The sequence below is a fragment of the Anomaloglossus baeobatrachus genome, chromosome 2 (genome assembly GCF_048569485.1).
Source record: "Anomaloglossus baeobatrachus isolate aAnoBae1 chromosome 2, aAnoBae1.hap1, whole genome shotgun sequence".
Lineage (NCBI taxonomy): Eukaryota > Metazoa > Chordata > Amphibia > Anura > Aromobatidae > Anomaloglossus > Anomaloglossus baeobatrachus.
The window spans coordinates 185,480,428-185,503,613 of record NC_134354.1 but is presented as its reverse complement, the minus strand read 5'-3'; the positions used below and the strand labels follow the sequence as shown (position 1 = coordinate 185,503,613).

The following is a 23,186-nucleotide window of genomic DNA, read 5'->3' as shown; positions in this document are numbered from 1 at the left end:
CATTGCACACTCAAACTTTTTTAAACTCAGCCATTATACTAGCAAACACTCAGTGTACCTAGTGGCATCCTAAACGTGGCTATTGTACTTTTGTCTATTCACACTATTGTAAACATATTTGCAGCACGTATGCCTGCATTGCACACTCAAACTTTTTTAAACTAAGCCATTATACTAGAAAACACTCAGTGTACCTAGTGGCATCCTAAACGTGGCTATTGTACTTTTGTCTATTCACACTATTGGAACGATATTTGCAGCACGTCTGCCTGCATTGCACACTCAAACTTTTTTAAACTCAGCCATTATACTAGCAAACACTCAGTGTACCTAGTGGCATCCTAAACGTGGCTATTGTACTTTTGTCTATTCACACTATTGGAACGATATTTGCAGCACGTCTGCCTGCATTGCACACTCAAACTTTTTTAAACTCAGCCATTATACTAGCAAACACTCAGTGTACCTATTGGCATCCTAAACGTGGCTATTGTACTTTTGTCTATTCACACTATTGTAAACATATTTGCAGCACGTCTGCCTGCATTGCACACTCAAACTTTTTTAAACTCAGCCATTATACTAGCAAACACTCAGTGTACCTATTGGCATCCTAAACGTGGCTATTGTACTTTTGTCTATTCACACTATTGTAAACATATTTGCAGCACGTCTGCCTGCATTGCACACTCAAACTTTTTTTAAACTCAGCCATTATACTAGCAAACACTCAGTGTACCTAGTGGCATCCTAAACGTGGCTATTGTACTTTTGTCTATTCACACTATTGGAACGATATTTGCAGCACGTCTGCCTGCATTGCACACTCAAACTTTTTTAAACTCAGCCATTATACTAGCAAACACTCATTGTACCTAGTGGCATCCTAAACGTGGCTATTGTACTTTTGTCTATTCACACTACTGCAAATCTATGTGCAGCACCTCTGCATGACAACCTCCTGCTCTGTTTTTAATAAGCTATAATGATAGCACAAAATACTGCCATTTAGTGGCATCATAGAACTGGCTGTTGTATTCCATTAGTGCCCCACTGGTGACAAGCTATTTCTAGCACCTCTACATCACACCCTCATGCACATTTTGCTACGCTAATGTTATAGCAAACTCATGGAATTCATTGCTGCATTTCATAATTCGGAGGGATAGAAAGTCAGGCTTCCTTTAGCTTTTCCTTCTGTTCATAGACAGCATCTCCAAGAGCAATTTCCCCTCCACGTCTAAGTGTGGAGAGGCAGCTAGTGCGCATGCGTGTGCCGATGTACCGCAGCTGCAGCATAATTACAGTGTTTTGCGTAGTAAGTATGCTCAGCCTGACTGTGTTATTCCTGACGCTAAGTCTTCTTTTCGGGATACAGCGCATGCTCCCACACTAAGTGTGAAAAGCCTCTTTGCACAGGCCTAGACACCATGCTAAAGCTGATAGTCTTTTTTCAGAGACTGTATTTCATGCTACTGAGCATGCTCAGGCACTTCCTGCATCAGAGACTAGGTCCGGTAATGAACTCTTTGGCCCTGGCCCTGATGTGGGGGTCCCATATAGACCACAGGGCATCAGGTGTCCTCCCAAATGGCTTGCAGAGGCCCACACCTATGACTTGTCACCGCATTATTGATGGTCAGACGATGACTGGTGAGGTGTTTGGGTCATGGCAGCCATGAGGTCATCATTGAAGTTGCGGTTCAAAATAGGACGCTAGTTATGCCACTCATGACGTGTCACTCTACTTTTGTCTCCAGGAGGTGCATTGTGGTTCACCCTGGTTTGGGGCGGACCCAGGTTATAAAAGGGGCTGGAGCCAACAAGGAGGTGCGCAGTCTTCTATTATGCTCCGAAAGAGCACACCTCCATGTGTTGAACCCATTGCGGCTTTAGGCCAGAGGTAGGCAGGGATAGGGTGGTGGATGCAGGCCACCACCACAGTTGGTAACGCAGAACGGTTAAGACCAGCTCCTGTCCTACCTGTCCTGCTTGTGCAGCCCAGTGGCATTAACAGGCCTGCTGCTGCTGATGCGCCTGCTGTCCACAGGTGTGGCCCCTACGCACACGGTCAGCGTACTCAATGGCCCCTGTGTTGTTAACAGTGAGTTCCTGGGCTGGGTGGGCATGTGGACCCTGTGACGCTAACAGGGCTCACAGTCTCCAGATCCGAATGGCGTCTAACTCGGTTCAGGCTACTATTAGTTTCATAGCCACACAGCTCTGTATCCTCCACCAAACCTTCCAGTTGCCAACCTCTCCTTTTCCAACTGGGAGCACGGTGGACACTGACTGCTGATGGGGATATATACCTTTCTCTTTCTTTTCTTATTAATTTTCGTTATATAGCGGTCACAGATTATATACCACTTTATCCAAATCTGCCAGTCCCACTGTAACAGATGGTGTTTCTTCAGCAAATGTTACAGTTGCTTAACCACCAAATCCACGGACCAAAACTTTTTTCCCCTTTCCAACACACCTGTTCCCCTTTCCAACAGCATCTGTCCTTTTTCAACTCATTTTGGGATATGACCAAAAGTGCAACTGTGCAGGGACACCGTACTCAACGCCATCTCAGCACAGCAGCCATCCCTCGGTCCCTCCGATGTGGACAAGTAAAAGACCATTTCCTCCTATCCATGACAAAGCGTTGTGATTCACTCTGTGCAGCACTGGTGTTTAGTGGAAAAGTAGATCTAAGATTGCGTACCACATTCTGCAGATACTCCTGTATACGTGCGTCCATTTCTATGGCAGGAATTAGTTCGCCAAATTTTGTCTTGTACCGGGGATCTAACAGTGTGGCAACCCAGTATTCAGGATTACTTCAAATTCATACAATCCGAGGGTCATGTAGGTAGTGCAGCAAGAAAGCGCTCATGTGTCTTGTGCATCCAGGAGGACCAAGTCCTTGGTGTGTTGGTGGCAGAGAGGTGAGAATCGTGCCTCCTTCCTCTGCCCTCTCCCCACAACCTCGCACAACCGAAATGTGAGCAAGCTCTCACTCATCTGCTGAGTCTTCCATGCCCATCGCCAGTTCGTCCTCCATTTCTTCATGGGCTCCTGCACTTTCATCAACACTTTTTGCTGATACTATGCGCCCTTGTTAATCCCTCTCCCTCACCATGACTGCCGCATAGGTGCCGCTGACCATCTGGACCTCGTAGATCTTGTTATCCCTTCCGCATATGACTCCTCCTGTACTTCCTCCCCTTCCTCTTGTCCCAACACCTGACTCCGAATAATAATTACAGTGTGCTCCATCATGTAGATGACCAGAATTGTCACGCTGAGAATGACATTGCCAGTGCTAAACATCTTCGTCGACATTTGTGAACTGTGTAGCAGGGTGCATAGGTCCTTGATCTGACACCACTCCAGCAGCGTGATCTGCACCACCTCTTGATCAAGTTATCCCAGGATATATGTCATACCGTATTTCAGCAGGGCTCTGCGGTGCTGCCACACACGCTGCAACATGTGCAGATTCCAATTCCTGCGTGTCGGAACATCGCATTTCCGGCGTTTAACTGCCAGACCCTAAGACTTCCGGAGTGATGAAAGTTGTTGAGCTGCTGTGTGCGCACGATGGAAGTGAGCACATAGCGAGCGTGCACGCTGCACAAGGCCATGTAGGCCGTGATGGTGTTTTAAAAATTGCTGGAGAATTCGGTTCAACACGTGAGCCATACAAGGCACGTGTGTCACATTGCCCTGAGGATGGCCCGCAGCCAGGTTTGCATCATTGCCGCACACGGCTGTTAAGTCACCAACGGAGTCCGCTCCGTCAATTTGTACTCCGGTCGCCAGGTGACAACGTGTTCCTTTCATGAATAGTGCTGATGATGGGAGAGTAGTCGATGCCAGCGGCGCAGGTGGACGCAGGTTATGCTCACCCACTGGGCTGCATTACCTTGACAGATGCAGAATCTCTGGCTGAATGTAGCTGGTGGGTATCTCACAGATGAAATACCATCATTCAGCTACAACCAATGGGAAGACACCACACCCTTTTTTATGCCCATCCTGTCTGCAGACCACTGCCAGACATAGCTATGAACCTCTGGTTAATTTTACCCCAGTTCAGTTTTATGATTTTGTGTGCTTGTTACCTGACTACTTTTCCTGCTTGCTGTTTATGTACCTTGTTGGCCGATCCGCATTTCACCTCTGCTTGTTTTCTGATTAAGTCCTGGCCGTCCCATTGTGTTCCTGTTCCTCAATTAATGTTTTGACCCTGCCTGACTACTATTCTCTGGAATAGCGGTGTGACTCACATTTCCCATACATTTCAAAGTAAAACTTTGACCGCCTGATGGCATTGAGCTCTGCTGCCAGCATAGTAAGGAGGTGTGTGGTAGTCCTTGTGCGCAGTTGCAAGGAAGGGTGGCCTGACCACACAGGGTTTGCGCCAAGGTGGAGGACCCACACGAGGTTGAAGAGGCAGAAGCAGTGTATTAACTTCTACATACAGAAGAAGGATTGAAACAACTCGTGGGGACGGCAAGACTTGTACAGCAGACCCTTCTCCATCTCTCACCATAGTTTGCCAGTGCCCAGTCAGTGACATGTAATGACCCTGTCTATGCTTACTGGTCCAAGTATCTGTGTTGAAATGCACCCTGTCGCACACAGATTTTCTCAAGGAAGTGGTGATGTTGTGTGCGACATGCTGGTGTAGCGCGGGCATGCTTTTCTTGGAGAAGCAGTGGTGATTGGGCATCTGGTACTGGGGCACAGCGACAGACATAAGGTCTGTAAAATCCTGTGTGTCCACTAGGCGTAAAGGCAGCATTTCGGTAGCCAACAGCTTACAGAGGGATAGAGTCAACCACTTAGCTTTGTCATGGGTCGCAGTAAGTGGCCTTTTATTTGACCACATCTGAGGGACAGAGATCTGGCTGCTGTCTGTAGACGGTGTTGAGTAGGGTGTCCCTGGAAAAATGCAGGTTTGTGAGGAAAGTGCAGGCGGAGACATGATGTTGCCTTCATCTTGCCTTCAGATCTGTTCATCTTGTATCATTTTTAAAAAACACAGCAAGCAAGGGTTACTCCAAGCGGAGTATACCTTTTTTCCAAAAATTGGGCACACAGACACCCCATCAGTGGCAGCACTTGTGCCCTAGTTGCAAACAGGATGTTTTGATTTGCATCAAGCACATTCAAAATTACGCCATAATTAACCGTCCCCAGCATGACACCGGGGTAGGTAGATAAAGTCTTTGCTGAACCATGACTTGGTCATCTTGGCTCCTTTTAAAAACAATGTAAGCAAGGGTTACTCAAAGCGGAGCCTCCCTTTTTTCCAAAAATTGTGCCCCACACACACCCACCCATTCAGTGGCAGCAGTTGTGCCATAGTTGTACACTTCACAGCTAGATTTGCATCAAGCACATTCCAAATCCACAAGCATTTACTCTCCCCAGGATGACACAGGGGTTGTAAATTCCTTCTGGATCCATGACTTGTTAATTTTGATGAACGTCAGTCTGTCCACATTGTCACTGGACAGACGCGTGCGCTTATCTGTCAGCACACACCCAGCAGCACTGAAGACACGTTCAGAGACAACGCTGGCAGCTGTACACGACAAAATCTCCAAGGCGTAACTGGATAGCTCTGGCCATTTTTCTAGATTTGAAGCCAAAAATGAGCAAGGCTCTATTTGCAAAGTCATGGCATCGATGTTCATTTGTAGATACTCCTGTATCATCCTCTCCAGCCGTTGACTATGTGTCAGACTTGTTGTCTCTGGTGGCCTTGCAAAGGAGGGTCTAAAAAAAATTATGAAAAGATTCCATTAAATTGCTGTTACCAGCACCAGATACGGTCCTACTGGTACGTGTAGACTGTTGAAGATGACGAGACCGTCCCATGTTTGTCAAGTTACAACTGGGAGATTACCTCCCTGCACCTGCACGGTTGTTTGGTGGAAAAGCGGATCTAAGATCGAGTAACAGCTTCTGCTGATACTCCTGCATAAGTGCGTCCCTTTCTATGGCTGGAATTATGTCACAAAATTTGGACTTGTACCGGGGATCTAATAGTGTGGCAAGCCAGTAGTCATCATCACTTCTAATTTTGACAATACGAGGGTCATGTTGGAGGTAGTGCAACAAGAAGGCACTCATGTGTCTTGCGCAGCCATGCGGACCATGTCCACGCTGTGTTTGTGGCATAGAGGTGCTAACCGTTCTTTCTTCCTCTGACATCTCCCCCCAACCTCTTTCAACTGAAATTTGACCAAGGTCCCCCTCATCTGCTGAGTCTTCCATGTCCATGGACAGTTCGTCCTCCATATCTTCATGTCCTCCTGCACCTTCCTCAACATCTCGCCTGCTACCATGCGCCCTTGTTGATCCCTGTCCCCCATGGTCCCATGCCTGCCGCGTTGGTGATGATGAACGTCTGGACCTTGGTGATGTTGTTGTGTCTTGCGCATATGAATCCTCCTGTAGTTCCTCCCCTTCCTGTTGTCCCACCCCCTGACTCCGAATAGTGTTTAGCGTGTGCTCCAGCATGTAAATGACTGGAATCGTCATGCTGATAATGGCATTGTCAGCGCTAAACATATTCGTCGCCATGTCGAAACTGCGCAGAAGGGTGCCTAGGTCCTTGATCTGAGACCACTCCATCAGGGTGATCTGCCCCACCTCTGCATCTCGTTGGCCCAGGCTATACGTCATGACGTATTGCACCAGGGCTCTGCGGTGCTGCCACAGTCGCTGTAACATGTGGAGAGTTGAATTCCAGCGTGTCGCCACATCGCATTTCAGGCGATGAACCGGCAGGCCGAAAGACTTCTGGAGTGATGCAAGTCGCTCAGCTGCAGCGCTTGAACGGCGGAAGTGAGCAGACAGTTTTCGTGCCCTGTTCAGAAGGCCATCTAGGCCGGGATAGTGTGTTAAAAATTGCTGGACGACAAGGTTCAACACGTGAGCCATACAAGGTACGTGTGTCACCTTGCCCAGGCGAAGGGCCGCACCCAGGTTTGCAGCATTGTCGCACACGGCCTTACCAGGCTGCAGGTTGAGTGGAGACAACCATTTATTAAACTCGGACCGCAGAGCTGACCACAACTCCTCAGCTGTGTGACTCTTATTCCCAAGACATGTCAAGCTAAAGACCGCCTGATGCCGTTGCGCTCTGCTGCCAGCATAGTAATGAGGGGTGCGTGATTCCTTCTGCGCAGTGAGAACGCTGGTGGCCTGACCAGGCAGGCTTGGGGCGGAGGTGGAGGACCCAGATGAGGTGGAGGATGCAGAAGCAGTGGCGGAACTTGGACAGACAGAGGATTGACACACAAGTCGTGGGGACGGCAAGACTTGTGCAGCAGACCCTTCACCATCAATCACCATAGTTACCCAGTGGCCAGTCAGCGACATGTAACGTCCCTGTCCATGCTTACTGGTCCAAGTATCTGTGGTGAAATGCACCCGTTCACACACAGAGTTTCTCAAGGAAGCGGTGATGTTGTGTGTGACATGCTGGTGTAGCGCGGGCACACCTTTCTTAGAGAAGTAGTGGCGACTAGGCATCTGGTACTGGGGCACAGCGACAGACATAAGGTCTGTAAAATCCTGTGTGTCCACTAGGCGGAAAGGCAGCATTTCGGTAGCCAACAGCTTACAGAGGGATAGAGTCAACCTCTTAGCTTTGTCATGGGTCGCAGGAAGTGGCCTTTTATTTCACCACATCTGAGGGACAGAGATCTGGCTGCTGTGTGTAGACGGTGTTGAGTAGGGTGTCCCTTGAAAAATGCAGGTTTGTGAGGAAAGTGCAGGCGGAGACATGATGTTGCCTTCATCCAACGTTGGTGCTATCGATGTTTGAGAGAGCTGTACACAATCACTTGTTTCCCCTTCCAAACCAACTGATGACCTACCAAGCAAACTGCCTGTTGCGGTTACAGTGGTGGAAGTTGTGGGTGGAAAAACAGGTGTGACAGCTGTCCCCACAGTCCTAGAAGATGAAGAGCGTGCGGATGCACTGGAAGGGGCAGGCGGTGGATGGTTGGCTCCGCTAGGCCGCATTGCAGCACGGTGAGCTTCCCACCAGGCCATATGATATTTATTCATGTGACGATTCATGGAAGAAGTTGTCAAACTGCTGAGGTTTTGACCTCTAGTAAGATAACCATGCCAAATGTTACAGATCACATAATTTGGGCGATCTTTTTTTATGTCAAAAAAGGACCAGGCTAGGCAAGGCTTAGAGGCCATGCGACCTGTTGATCCACCCCGAATAATGCTCAGAGGCAGAGTGGTGGCTGAGGATGCAGTTGTAGACGTGCTACCAGTGCTCCGACTGTGTCCAGGAAGGCGCAAGGTTACTTCGACGTCGGTTGCATCCTCCTCCACCGCCTCTGTTGACCTCCTCGACTGTCTGACTGTAGGTTGACAGTAGGTGGGATCTAGAACTTCATCATCAATTGTTGTGTTTGCACTCCCCTCCCCCTCAGACCGAGCCTCTTCTTGCCCTGACCGAATATTTAAGTTGTCATCCCAATCGGGTATCTGCGTCTCATCTTCATCAGTATGTTCCTCATTGTCTATAACCACAGTTGTTGGAAAGGCAGCATTTTGGTAGCCAACAGTTTGCAGATGATGAAAGTCAACCTCCAAGCCATGTCATGCCCTTCTAAAAGCATGTAAAACACAGCGAGGGGACTCCAACCACAGTCTCCCTCGTTTCCACTAACTGGGCCACACACACCCCACTTGACTGGCATCGGTTGAGCCCCCTTTTGAAAAAGAAAAAGATGCTTTGCATGAAGCACTCTCAAAAATACGCGTGCCTTTCCCGTCCCCTGGCTGACCCAGGGGAAGAAAAGTCCTCTGAGAGCCATGACTTGTTCATCTTGGTTCTTTTAGAGACACAGCGAGGGGACTCCAACCACAGTCTCCCTCGTTTCCACTAAATGGGCCACACACACCCCTCTTGACTGACATCAGTTGATGCCCCTTTTCAAAATGAAAAAGATGCTTTGCATGAAGCACTCTCAAAAATACGCTTGCCTTTCCCGTCCCCTGGCTGACCCAGGGGAAGAAAAGTCCTCTGAGAGCCATGACTTGTTCATCTTGGTTCTTTTAGAGACACAGCGAGGGGACTCCAACCACAGTCTCCCTCGTTTCCACTAACTGGGCCACACACACCCCACTTGACTGGCATCGGTTGATCCCCCTTTTGAAAAAGAAAAAGATGCTTTGCATGAAGCACTCTCAAAAATACGCGTGCCTTTCCCGTCCCCTGGCTGACCCAGGGGAAGAAAAGTCCTCTGAGAGCCATGACTTGTTCATCTTGGTTCTTTTAGAGACACAGCGAGGGGACTCCAACCACAGTCTCCCTCGTTTCCACTAAATGGGCCACACACACCCCTCTTGACTGACATCAGTTGATGCCCCTTTTCAAAATGAAAAAGATGCTTTGCATGAAGCACTCTCAAAAATACGCTTGCCTTTCCCGTCCCCTGGCTGACCCAGGGGAAGAAAAGTCCTCTGAGAGCCATGACTTGTTCATCTTGGTTCTTTTAGAGACACAGCGAGGGGACTCCAACCACAGTCTCCCTCGTTTCCACTAACTGGGCCACACACACCCCACTTGACTGGCATCGGTTGAGCCCCCTTTTGAAAAAGAAAAAGATGCTTTGCATGAAGCACTCTCAAAAATACGCGTGCCTTTCCCGTCCCCTGGCTGACCCAGGGGAAGAAAAGTCCTCTGAGAGCCATGACTTGTTCATCTTGGTTCTTTTAGAGACACAGCGAGGGGACTCCAACCACAGTCTCCCTCGTTTCCACTAACTGGGCCACACACACCCCACTTGACTGGCATCGGTTGAGCCCCCTTTTGAAAAAGAAAAAGATGCTTTGCATGAAGCACTCTCAAAAATACGCGTGCCTTTCCCGTCCCCTGGCTGACCCAGGGGAAGAAAAGTCCTCTGAGAGCCATGGCTTGTTCATCTTGGTTCTTTTAGAGACACAGCGAGGGGACTCCAACCACAGTCTCCCTCGTTTCCACTAACTGGGCCACACACACCCCACTTGACTGGCATCGGTTGAGCCCCCTTTTGAAAAAGAAAAAGATGCTTTGCATGAAGCACTCTCAAAAATACGCGTGCCTTTCCCGTCCCCTGGCTGACCCAGGGGAAGAAAAGTCCTCTGAGAGCCATGACTTGTTTATCTTGGTTCTTTTACAGACACAGCGAGGGGACTCCAACCACAGTCTCCCTCGTTTCCACTAACTGGGCCACACACACCCCTCTTGACTGACATCAGTTGATGCCCCTTTTCAAAATGAAAAAGATGCTTTGCATGAAGCACTCTCAAAAATACGCGTGCCTTTCCCGTCCCCTGGCTGACCCAGGGGAATAAAAGTCCTCTGAGAGCCATGACTTGTTCATCTTGGTTCTTTTAGAGACACAGCGAGGGGACTCCAACCACAGTCTCCCTCGTTTCCACTAACTGGGCCACACACACCCCACTTGACTGGCATCGGTTGAGCCCCCTTTTGAAAAAGAAAAAGATGCTTTGCATGAAGCACTCTCAAAAATACGCGTGCCTTTCCTGTCCCCTGGCTGACCCAGGGGAAGAAAAGTCCTCTGAGAGCCATGACTTATTCATCTTGGTTCTTTTAGAGACACAGCGAGGGGACTCCAACCACAGTCTCCCTCGTTTCCACTAACTGGGCCACACACACCCCACTTGACTGGCATCGGTTGAGCCCCCTTTTGAAAAAGAAAAAGATGCTTTGCATGAAGCACTCTCAAAAATACGCGTGCCTTTCCCGTCCCCTGGCTGACCCAGGGGAAGAAAAGTCCTCTGAGAGCCATGACTTGTTCATCTTGGTTCTTTTACAGACACAGCGAGGGGACTCCAACCACAGTCTCCCTCGTTTCCACTAAATGGGCCACACACACCCCTCTTGACTGACATCAGTTGATGCCCCTTTTCAAAATGAAAAAGATGCTTTGCATGAAGCACTCTCAAAAATACGCGTGCCTTTCGCCTCCCCTGGCTGACCCAGGGGAAGAAAAGTCCTCTGAGAGCCATGTCCACATTGTCAGTGGACAGACATGTGTGCTTATCTGCCAGCAGACCCCCAGCAGCACTGAAGACAGGTTCCGAGAGAACGCTGGCTGCAGGACACGACAAGATCCCCAAGGCGTACGTGGCGAGCTCAGGCAATTTATCAAGATTGGAAGCCTAAAATGAGCAGGGCTCAAGTTGCACAATAATGGAATCGATGTTTCCTTGCATATACTCATATATCTGTGTCTCCTCCTCTTTTTCCTTGTCCAGCTCTTTTGTTTTCACATGAGTATATGTCCTTGTCACTTTCCCATGTGTTGTGAGTTGTTTGTCACCTTTTGGACACCTTTGAGGGTGTTTTCTAGGTGTTTTTCTGTGTTTGTGATTGCCTGCCATTGTTTCCTATGCAGCTCGAGTTCGGTTCGTCGAACGTTCGACGAGCCGAACTCGAACGGGACCTCCGTTCGGCGAACCGACCTCGAGCCGAACCGGGACCGGTTCGCTCATCTCTACTGATGAACAGTCGATTTCTTTTTGCTTTCTTTTTTTTATTGTGAATAAGCATTGCTAGGATCACATGTTCATAATAATAATAATAATATTTATTCATTTATATAGTGCTGTTAATTCCACAGAGCTTTACATACATTGGCAATACTGTCCCCATTTGGGCTCACAATCTAGGTTCCCTATGAGTATATTTTTGGAGTGTGGGAGGAAACACATGCAAACACGAGGAGAACATACAAACTACATGCAGTGTTGTCTTTGATGGGATTTGAACCCAGGACCCCAGCGCTGCGAGAATGCAGTGCTAACCACTGAGCCACTGTGCCATCCATCATTGTGCATTGTAACGGGATGTTACGTTAGTGTGTTCATTTAATATTCCCTAAAGGAAATCCATCATTTATTCTAGCAATGAAAACTTGATGGTGATACATACATTATTTAACACTAATCAGCTTTTATTTTCTTGTTGTCAATTTTTTAAAATTCACATTTGAAGTGCATCCATTTTGCCTGAGCTACTGTTAACCACTTTTAGATATGTGCCTTACAACAGTTATACAGTAGTATATGGTCCCATAGACATTGTAAACTGTAAAAGACTCCATGAATTGCATGGGACAGTGTTGTGGGCATGCTCTGTAACCTATGCGGATGTTATTCTACAAGGAGAAGGGTAACCTAAGTATATATCCTAAGTATATATATCTAAGTAAGATCCTGTGTAGACTATTTATAGGTGTTACATTGCGTTGGAAAACTGGCCACTCACAATAATTATATGACTGCTATAAAAATTATCTTAAACAGAATAGAAAGGTCTGATTACACTTCGCCTTTAATGGTTCCACCCATAATGGTGTAACATCTAACAGATAATTCATCTTGGTTGATTGAAAGAGAAAAACTTGTTACATCAGCTCACAGCTCCATGTGGACATTACTGTTTTAGTTGTGGTGCATGGAAGGAATCCAAAGGATGGCACCCCGGTTGCAAATGGACGATTTTTAGACAAAATCTATCTCCCACAAAAAATGTTTTTTCTTTTTATAAACACATTATATTCATTAATACATCTCAAAAAAAGTCATGGATAAAATTGCAATATAAACCCTTGGCTTCTATGTTTTGAGCTATAACACACTCTTAATCATAGCAAAGATAATTACAAATGACAAGTCTTCTATATCTATGACTATTGCATAAAAAACACCACGTGTAACTCCCTCTCAGACCCGCAACACACATCCGTTTTTTTTGTACGTGTGCGGTACGTATTTGCACGTACCGGAGACACGTACACACGGAGACCCATGTTATTCAATGGTATATGGCACCCACACGTAAAATCACACGGAACGTGTGTCCATGTGATAAGTACGTGTGTGCTCTTTTCTGCACAGACGACATGTTCTTTTTGGCCGGCAGTACGCAGGCACGGACCCGCTTTAGTCTATGGGTCCATGCCTGCACGGACCGCACACGGAGTATGTCCGTGTTCAGCACGTTTCGTGCATGTGCGTTTTTACACTAGCGATCTTATTTTTATTTTTTTTTAAATTAAATTCAGTATACTTACCTTTTTTTCTGCTGTTCTCAGTCATGCTTACATTGGCGCTCGTTTTTTTTCTTCCCCCGGCTCATACCGCTCCCCGATCACCAGCGCGGCGAGGAACAGCTGTGCAGAGAATACGCGGCAACAATTACTTTAAATATGCCGGCCGCTCATTAATCAATCTCGTATTCCCTGCTTTCCCCACCCACAGACGCCTGTGATTGGTTGCAGTCAGACACGCCCCCCCATGCTGAGTGACAGCTGTCTCACTGCACCCAATCACAGCAGTCGGTGGGCGTGTCTATACTGTGCAGTAAAATAAATAAATAATTAAAAAAAACGGCGTGCGGTCCCCCCCAATTTTAATACCAGCCAGATAAAGCCATACGGCTGAAGGCTGGTATTCTCAGGATGGGGAGCCCCACGTTATGGGGAGCCCCCCAGCCTAACAATATCAGTCAGCAGCCGTCCAGAATTGCCGTATACATTAGATGCGATAGTTCTGGGACTGTACCCGGCTCTTCCCGATTTGCCCTGGTGCGTTGGCAAATCGGGGTAATAAGGAGTTTTTGGCAGCCCATAGCTGCCAATAAGTCCTAGATTAATCATGTCAGGTGTCTCCCCGAGATACCTTCCATGATTAATCTGTAAATTACAGTAAATAAACACACACACCTGAAAAATCCTTTATTAGAAAAAAAAAACACTAACAAATTGCCTTGTTCACCAATTTTATAAGCCCGAAAAAGCCCTCCATGTCCGGCGTTATCCAAGATGGTCCAGCGTCGCTTCCAGCTCTGCTGCATGAAGGTGACCGGAGCTGCAGAAGACACCGCCGCTCCTGTCAGCTCCACGCAGCTAATGAAGGGAATAGCGCGATCAGCTGTATTCAGCGTTGGCCGCAAGTAACCTCAGTGACAGCTCAGCTGATCGCACTATTCCCTTTATTAGCTGAGTGGAGCTGACAGGAGTGGCGGTGTCTTCTGCAGCTCCGGTCACCTTCATGCAGCACAGCTGGAAGCGACGCTGGACCATCCTGGATAACGCCGGACATGGAGGGCTTTTTCGGGCTTATAAAATTGGTGAACAAGGCAATTTGTTAGTGTTTTTTTATCTAATAAAGGATTGTTCGGGTGTGTGTGTTTATTTACTGTAATTTACAGATTAATCATGGAAGGTATCTCGGGGAGACGCCTGACATGATTAATCTAGGACTTATTGGCAGCTATGGGCTGCTATTAACTCCTTATTACCCCAATTTGCCAATGCACCAGGGCAAATCGGGAAGAGCCGGGTACAGTCCCAGAACTGTTGCATCTAATATATGCGGCAATTCTGGGCGGCTGGTGACTGATATTGTTAGGCTGGGGGGCTCCTCATAACGTGGGGCTCCCCATCCTGAGAATACCAGCCTTCAGCCGTATGGCTTTATCTGGCTGGTATTAAAATTGGGGGGACCGCACGCCGTTTTTTTTTAATTATTTATTTATTTATTTTACTGCACAGTATAGACACGCCCACCGGCTGCTGTGATTGGGTGCAGTGAGACAGCTGTCACTCAGCGTGGGGGGCGTGTCTGACTGCAACCAATCACAGGCGTCTGTGGGTGGGGAAAGCAGGGAATACGAGATTGATTAATGAGCGGCCGGCATAATCAAAGTAATTGTTGCCGCGTATTCTCTGCACAGCTGTTCCTCGCCGCGCTGGTGATCGGGGAGCGGTAAGTATGAGAGACGGCTGCTCACTTCAGTCACTCGGGGGATTAGCGGTCACTGGTGAATACTTCACAGGTGACCGCTAATCAGTACGCGGCACACAGACAGAGCCGCGGCATGACAATGAAGTCGGGTGAAGTTCATCCGAGTTCATTCTCATCGCGCAACACTGTCTGCTGTCAGCCGACATGTATCAACGGCATTGTGCAACACACAAACGGATATTCCACACGGACATTCCACGTACACATACACGGGCATTTTACACACAAACACAGACATTTTACACGTACACACGGCTCGCATATGCCATCACACGGATGCCATACGTACCGGAGAAACGCCCCAAAAAAACGGAACACGGACCCGAAAAACGGACCGTGTCACATGGACGTTTTTTATGCGGAAGTGTGTTTTAGGCCTCATTAAGTAAGGAAAGGTACACCCTAGATGGAGGGGTGGACATAGCTATAGCAAATACAACTCTATAAGATAGATACATAAGTTGAAAAAAAGTCCTAGGTCCATCTAGTTCAACCTTCCTCCACCAATTATGCATTATAACAAATATGCACATTTTACATATCAGAAATAACCACATCCAAAAAACACTATATTTAGCTACACATATACAGAAGATCACATAATATAAGCAGACATGTCATTTTAATGCATTGTATAAATATGACATATAATCCATTGCCTTCAATAATTAAGGCACACATATAAATTATGCTTAACCTCTTCACAACACATGACGTACTGGGTACATCATGGATCGTGTCAGGTTAATCCCTGCCTGCTGCCGCCGGCAGCAATCGCTATACATGTCAGCTGATTTGAACAGCTGACATGTGCGGCTATCAAGCATGAGTGGATTCGCTACCCACTCGTGCCTGATAACCCCTTACAGCGCGCTGTGAAAATTTCACAGTGCGCTGTACATGCCGGCCACGGTAAGCGTTAAGTTATCCAGCTCCATCGGAATCTGATGGTTGCCATGGTAGCACAGAGCATGTGATGACTCCTGTAGCTATCATGAGTCAGTTCCTCTTACAGCCGGCAGAGGGCCATATGTGAGAGGAAAGCTGCTTTTGTGTTTTCTACAGAAAAGAATGAGCGATGAGACTGCTGATTGTTATAGTCCCCTAGGGGACCTACTAAAATAAAAAAAAAGTTAATTTTTTTTTAAAAAAAAAATAATAAAAAAACCTAAAAGTTCAAATCACCCCCCATTCACCACATTAAAAATTAAAAGGTTAAATAAATAAAAAATATATTCACATTTGGTATCGCCGCGTTCAGAAATGCCCAATCTATCAAAATATAAAATCAATTAATCTGATCGGTAAACAGCGTAGCAGAAAAAAAATTCCAAACACCAAAATTATGTTTTTTGGTCTCCGCAAATCTTGCGCAAAATGCAATAACAGGCGATTAAAACAGCGCTTCTGCACAAAAATGGTAAAGTTAAAAACGTCAGTTCAAGATGCAAAAAACAAGCCATCACTTAGCCATAGAGCCTGAAAATTGAGAACATGGAAAATGGTGCAAAAAGTGTGCCATTTTTTTGGGACAAACTTCTGATTTTTTTTGACACCTTAGATAAAAGTAAACCTATACTTGTTTGGTGTCTACAAACTTGTACCGACCTGAGACATCACACTGACACATCAGTTTTACCATATAGTGAACACTGTGAATAAACTAGCCCAAAAACAATCATGCACTTTTTTTTTGCAATTTTTTTTGCACTTGGACTTTTTTTGCCATTTTCCAGTACACTATATGGTAAAACCTATGGTTTAATTTAAAAGTCAAACTTGTCCGCAAAAACCAAGCCCTCATATGGCAAGATTGACAGAAAAATTAAATAATTACGGCTCTCGGAAGAACAGGAGCGAAAAAAAAACAAGAAGGAAAATTGCCCGTGGTGAAGTGAATCAGTAGTAACATAGGAGGTGTGTTTTAAAATTAAGACTTTGTGGTATTCTGGTTTCCATACACAAAATTCAAGAACCCTCCCGAGTGCGTAAATGCATTAACCAGCCAAAATCCCTAGGAGGACGGTTGACTCTTTCAATACTACAGACTTTTAGATCAGTAGGGTCTCCCTGATGTACAGTGTGGAAAATAAGTATTTGATACACTGATGATTTTGCAAGTTTTCCCACCTACAAAGAATGGAAAGAGCTGTAATTTTTTTTATCATAGGTACACTTCAACTGTGACAGATAGAATAAAAAAAACACAATGTATGTTTTCTAAATAATTAATTTGCATTTTATTGCATGAAATAAGTAATATGTATTTGAAATAATAGAAAAACAGAACTTAATATTTGGTACAGAAACCTTTGTTTCCTGTTGCAGAGGTAAGACGTTTCGTGTAGTTCTTGACGAAGTTTGCACACAGTGCAGCAGGGATTTTGGCCTATTCCTCCATACAGAGCTTCCCCAGATTTTTCAGGTGGAATTGAGATAATTTTTTTGAGGGGGATGATGTCAACTGTGAATTGTCAGCTGACTTCAAGCCCAGGGGTTAGTAATGGAGAGGAATCTATCAAACACCCTTATTACTAACCCAGTAAGTGTAAAAGTTAAAAAAAAAACAACACACGCACAAGAGAAAATAGTCTATGTGAATAAAGCCTCCCTCACACTATCCTTCCTTCATCAATTTAGTTAAAAAAAAATAATATGAAAATACAACCTAATTCATTGTGTAGTGGTCCCACGTTGTCCCCTGAATTTGTACTTCAACCTATGGAGCCTCATTCAGAGAACAAGGCTCCATAGGTCACTTCTGTCAGCGCCAGACCTGGAATTTACTCAGTCCACATCCTCTGCCACTACATAGAGTGGAATTTTCATTCCATCAATGACTTCCATTTCTGTTCTGTAACTTAATTGCGCAACCTTGAGCACCCTAAAGGCCACGTCACACTAAGCAACATCGCTAGCAACATCGCTGCTTAGGCACGACTTTTGTGACGTAACAGCGATGTTGCTAGCGATGTTGGTGTGTGTGACATCCAGCAACAACCTGGCCCCTGCTGTGAGGTCGCTTGTTGTTGCTGAATGTCCTGGACCATTTTTTAGTTGTTGCTCTCCCGCTGTGAAGCACACATCGCTGTGTGTGACAGCGAGAGAGGAACAACTGAATGTGCAGTGAGCCGGCTTCTGCGGACGCTGGTAACCAATGTAAATATCGGGTAACCAAGAAGCCCTTTCCTTGGTTACCCGATATTTACCTTCGTTACCAGCGTCCGCCACTCTCACCCTGTCAGTGCTGGCTCCCTTCTCCCTGCACACGTAGCTGGAGTACACATCAGGTAATTAACCCGATGTGTACTCTGGCTAGGTGTGCAGGGAGCCAGCGCTAAGCGGTGTGCGCTGGTAACCAAGGTAAATATCGGGTTGGTTACCCGACATTTACCTTAGTTACCAAGCACAGCATCGCTTCCATGCGTCTCTGCTGGCTGGGGGCTGGTCACTGGTTGCTGGTGAGATAAGCCTGTTTGACAGCTCACCAGCAACCCATGTAGCGACGCTCCAGCGATCTCTGCCAGGTCAGGTGGCTGGTGGGATCGCTGGAGCGTCACTTAGTGTGACGGTACCTTTAGGTCTAGGGAAGATAATACACCAGAACAACTTCACTTGATTAGTTGATTTTTTTGGAAGAAATAGACAATGATCCATTGAACTTGGAATACATAGTGCCGAAGGAGATGGAGAACCCAATTCTAATGTCAGGTTATGTTGCTGTTTCTATGAGCTACAGTGGCAGGGACACTGGCAGTGATAGTAGCACTCTGAACTAAGGCAAATCTCCTGGTTGGGGGGGTTGGCAAGGCATTAAAGCCATTTACTCACACTGACTCAACTGTCTGCTGAATCCAGGATGACAATGATGGTAATGATGATGATGATTATGTGGTAGATTAAACCTGGAAAAAAAGAAGGGTGATAATATCGAAGGTGCTGAATGGCACTTTTGATACACAACACTAGTAATGTGCGGCTTAAAGATCCTCTGTGGCAAAATCTTTTCATTCTGTGGTCAGCTCTAGAACAAGTGATGACCCAGTGCTCCCCCCACTTGTGCCAGAGTTCATCTTATGGCAATTAACTAAGGCACCAATAGCTATGGTATTTTTGACCTGATGGACTAGATGTTTTATCTGCCAATGAACTAACTTGCCGCACGTCAGCAAACAAAGATGCACCAGCTGAACAACCAAGGTCAGTCACGCTTTTAGGCTTATGTGTCCATGATGCGTCGAGCTAGTTGCAGTCTAAACGCATCCTCTGGCAGAAATGGTTTTTGCCAAAGTTGGTTCTGATCACAAAATGCGATAAATACGCGTGCATTTTTTTTTCCGCGTTTTAGTGCGATTTACATGCTTTTTCATTGCTTAAACTCAGATGCGTTTTGAACATAAAGACACTGCTAAATAAAGTTTATACATACAAACACTGTGAAAAAAGGAAAAAAAAAATAAAACAAATATAATTATTTATATCAAAACGAAAATAGTTATATTTATTAAAATTATAGCGGTTTTATACAATTTATGGCTAAAATAACATTAATATTTTTTATTATTTTAATTGTCGTACTATGTGTGTGTGTAAAGGGACATAGCATTCCATTATTTTGATGTCAGAAACGCATCCGTTTATGTAGTTCAAAACGCACTCTTTCTGCAGCTAAAAAGCAGATAAAACGCTGGAATTTTGATGCTTGTTGCTTTTGCTACTTCTCATTGACTTCAATGTTAGCAAAACGCAGCCCAAATGGCAAAAACAATTGACATGCTGCTTCTTTGAACGCTGAGTTTTTCCCACAAAATATGCAAATTTCACGCAGCGTTTATAACAGCGCACAAGAAATCCACATTTCCCTTAGACTTTGCTTGGAAATCACAACGCATGCATTTTGGCATTAAAAAGGTGCTGTTGAAAACGCTGCTGAAAAGCATGTAAAAACGCATCGTGGACACATAGCCTTAGACTGTGTCCTTTCTCAGGAAAATACCATGAGTTACAATCCCATGCACTTCTGGGTCAACAGATTTGTCCAGTGGCAAGAAATGGTTCAGTTGGCTATGGGTGTACTGTTGTGTCTATCCTTCACTGTAATGTCATAGAAGGTTATCAGCATGGCAGGTGGCCGTGTCACAATGAAAAGGACCAGGTGAAAAACCTTACATTTGTCAAAATGAATAAGGCAATGAAATTATCCCCTATCCATGTCCCTAAGGCTATGTGCGCACTTTGCGTTTTCACCTGCGTTTCCGCAGCGTTTTGAGCTGCAGCGTTTTCATGCCAAAAAGCATGCGTTTTGATTTTCCATAATAGTCTATGGAAAAGGAAGATTTCCTGACCGCACTTTGCGTTTCAAAACGCTGCGTTTAATTTGCATATTTTGTGGCAATAACCATGCGTTCAAAGAAGCAGCATGTCAATTGTTTTTGCCATTTCTGCTGCGTTTTGCTAACATTGAAGTTAATGAGAAGTAGCAAAAAGCAACCAACATCAAAATTCCAGCGTTTTACCTGCTTTTTAGCTGCAGAAACAAGGCGTTTTGGAATTCCAAAACGCATGCTCTTCTGACATTAAAATAATGGAATAATATGTCCCTTTACACACACACATAGTCCAACAATTAAATTAATGAAAAATATACATGTATTGCTATTTTACCACTAAATAGTAAAAAAACGCTATAATTATATGAAATATAACTATTTTCTTTATTATTTCAATAATTTGTGTTCTTTTTTTTCTCTTTTTTCATTGTGTTTGACTCTTTAAACTTTATTTAGCAGTGTCTTTATGTTCAAAACGCATCTTTCAAAATGCAATGGAAAAGCATGTAAAAAGCGCTAAAAACGCCCCCATCGTATGTGTGGCACGTTCAATTTGTTCAACGAGTAACCCCCGTCACACGTACTTACCTTCCATGCGACCTCAATGTGGGCAGCGAACGTCCACTTCCTGGAGTGGGAGGGACGTTCGGCGTCACATCGACGTCACGCGGCAGCCGGCCAATAGAAGCGGAGGGGCGGAGCTGAGCAGGACGTAAACATACCTCCCACCTCCTTCCTTCCGCATTGTTCGCCGGGAGCCGCAGGACGCTGATAAGATCTGTTCATCATTCCCAGGGTGTCACACACTGCGATGTGTGCTACCCCGGGTACGATGAACAATCTGACGTGCAATTCTAGAGAAAGGTACGATGTGTATGCGATGAACGTTTTACCGTTCAATCGCAATTGCACGTATTTGTCACACACTGCAATGTACCTTACGATGCCGGATGTGCGTCACTTACGCCGTGACCCCGCCGACACATCGTAAGATATATTGCAGCGTGTAAAGCAGGCTTAAAAAGCCTGAAAAACCATTGTGGAATTGAGCAGTACACTATGTGCCAAAATGAATGGTGTCATTCAAAAGTACAAGTTATCCCGCAAAAAACAAACGCTCATACTGCTATATTGATGAAAAAATAGAAACGTTATGGCTCTTGGTAGACTTGGGGAAAAAATGAAAATGAAAAATGGAAAATTGCTTGTGGATGAAGGGGTTAAATATATCAGGAATGTCATTTAATTGAATTCTTAGAGAACCCCCTCAAACACCAATATTAAGAAATTGAAGTTTACTCTTCCTTTCATTATACTTTTTCTTTTTACTTTATAGATGGTCTTGCTGGCCCGGTGTGAAGGACGCTGCAGTCAAACCTCCCGCTCGGACCCTCTTGTTTCCTTCAGCACAGTTTTAAAACAACCTTTTCGCTCCACGTGCCATTGCTGTCGGCCGCAAACCTCTAAGCTGAAAGCAATAAGGCTTCGCTGCTCTGGAGGTATCCGGCTCACCGCCACGTACCGATATATTCTATCATGTCATTGCGAAGAGTGCAATTCTTAGGGACAAATTTTACAGGCAACAGGTTTGGGAATTTTAAAAACCTGAAGGACATCAAATTATGTGATCTATTTTTTAATAAGTGTTATTTGTGAATTAATTATAAAGTGATACAAACAATATTGGCATACAGTGTGCAATGAAAATGAACTGTTCTCTTCTTGTAAAGGTTATTGTAAAGGTTTTCTGATGATTTAATAATTTTCTGGTCCAGATTGTATATGTTCCAGTGTATGGACCATGTTCTCACTATCATTATTTCCTGTACAGAGTATTCCTATGTATTTTTTAATCATTTCATTCCCAGGTTTAATATTTTTAGAGCGTATGGATAAATTATGGCAACTGAATTGCAGGTTCAGTTAAACAGAGCAAGCAGGTGTACGACAATGGACTGACAAGAACAATAAAGTTATTTCAAGAATGACATATGTGCATTTTTTTCATTAAAAAAAATCTTCCTCTTGATGTTACTGACAGTGGACATAATTGTGTATTGTAAGCAGAACTGAAGCTCTTAGGCCCAAAATACAAAATTAACGTGAGAGTGCACACACATCGAAATAGAAGAAATGATCCAGCTGAGGAACCACACCGCCACAGGAATGGAAGGATAAAACTTCATGTTTATTTCTTATTTATGTGCACACACATTGTGCAATGTATAATAATGTTATTATGACGTATGAGCCCCCATAGGCACCATTGTGCAATGTATAATAATGTTATTATGGCGTATGATATCCCTTAGGCACCAGTGCTTCTATGTAATTGCTACCTAAGTCCCTCCTCCTGATTACGCCCTGATTAACAGCACTTTAGAATTACCGGTAAACTGTATTGACCAAATGTATACTACAAGAGTGTCAGCATCATATCACCTGCTAGAGCAAGTACCATATCTGTCTGCTTAAAGCACCACTCCATAGTTTGTTTTTTTTCAGCTCTGGAATAGTGGTTTTATGCTAAGCGCCCTACTCCTACTCTTATACTCGCTCTCCAGTGTCTTCCCCTTTTATCTACTCCATTCTGGTCCCATGGTGTTATCTTGTAACCACAGCTTCTGATTTGCTGGAAGTCAGAAATTACATCACAAACGCTCAATTCAAGTCTATGAGAGCAACACCAGCCTCTCATAGACTTGCATTGAAGAGTGACCTCCGGCTTACTCCATGAAACACTGGAGCAGCCTTAAAGCACACCAATCACCAGGATTTTCCTATATAACCTAAAGCCAGTGCTATACTGGCACTATCATGCCGATTCTATACATGCCTTTAGTTGTCAGCTAGGATGTATAGTTTTTGAAACACAATCAAGTAAAGTTTGTAAAATGAATAGTTTTTTGATTGACAGCAGGTGCAGCAGCTAATAACTGAGGTTGGTTTTGAAAGTTATTCCCGCCCCTCTATATGTCCGTCCTCCCCTTCTGGTCACAT

The 23,186-nt window shown here is 45.2% G+C and overlaps 1 protein-coding gene across 4 annotated transcripts in view; it reads left to right on the top strand.

Moving 5' to 3' along the window:
• Window positions 1–22,170, top strand: part of NDP (norrin cystine knot growth factor NDP) — a 286,006-nt gene extending 263,836 nt beyond the window's left edge. For all 4 annotated transcript variants that reach the window (XM_075333535.1, XM_075333536.1, XM_075333537.1 and 1 more), the window contains one exon: window positions 21,523–22,170. In XM_075333535.1, coding sequence (XP_075189650.1) covers window positions 21,523–21,750 — 228 coding nt within the window. In that variant the 3' untranslated portion in view covers window positions 21,751–22,170. The remainder of the gene's footprint in view (window positions 1–21,522) is intronic.
• The last annotated feature ends 1,016 nt before the right edge of the window (window positions 22,171–23,186 follow it).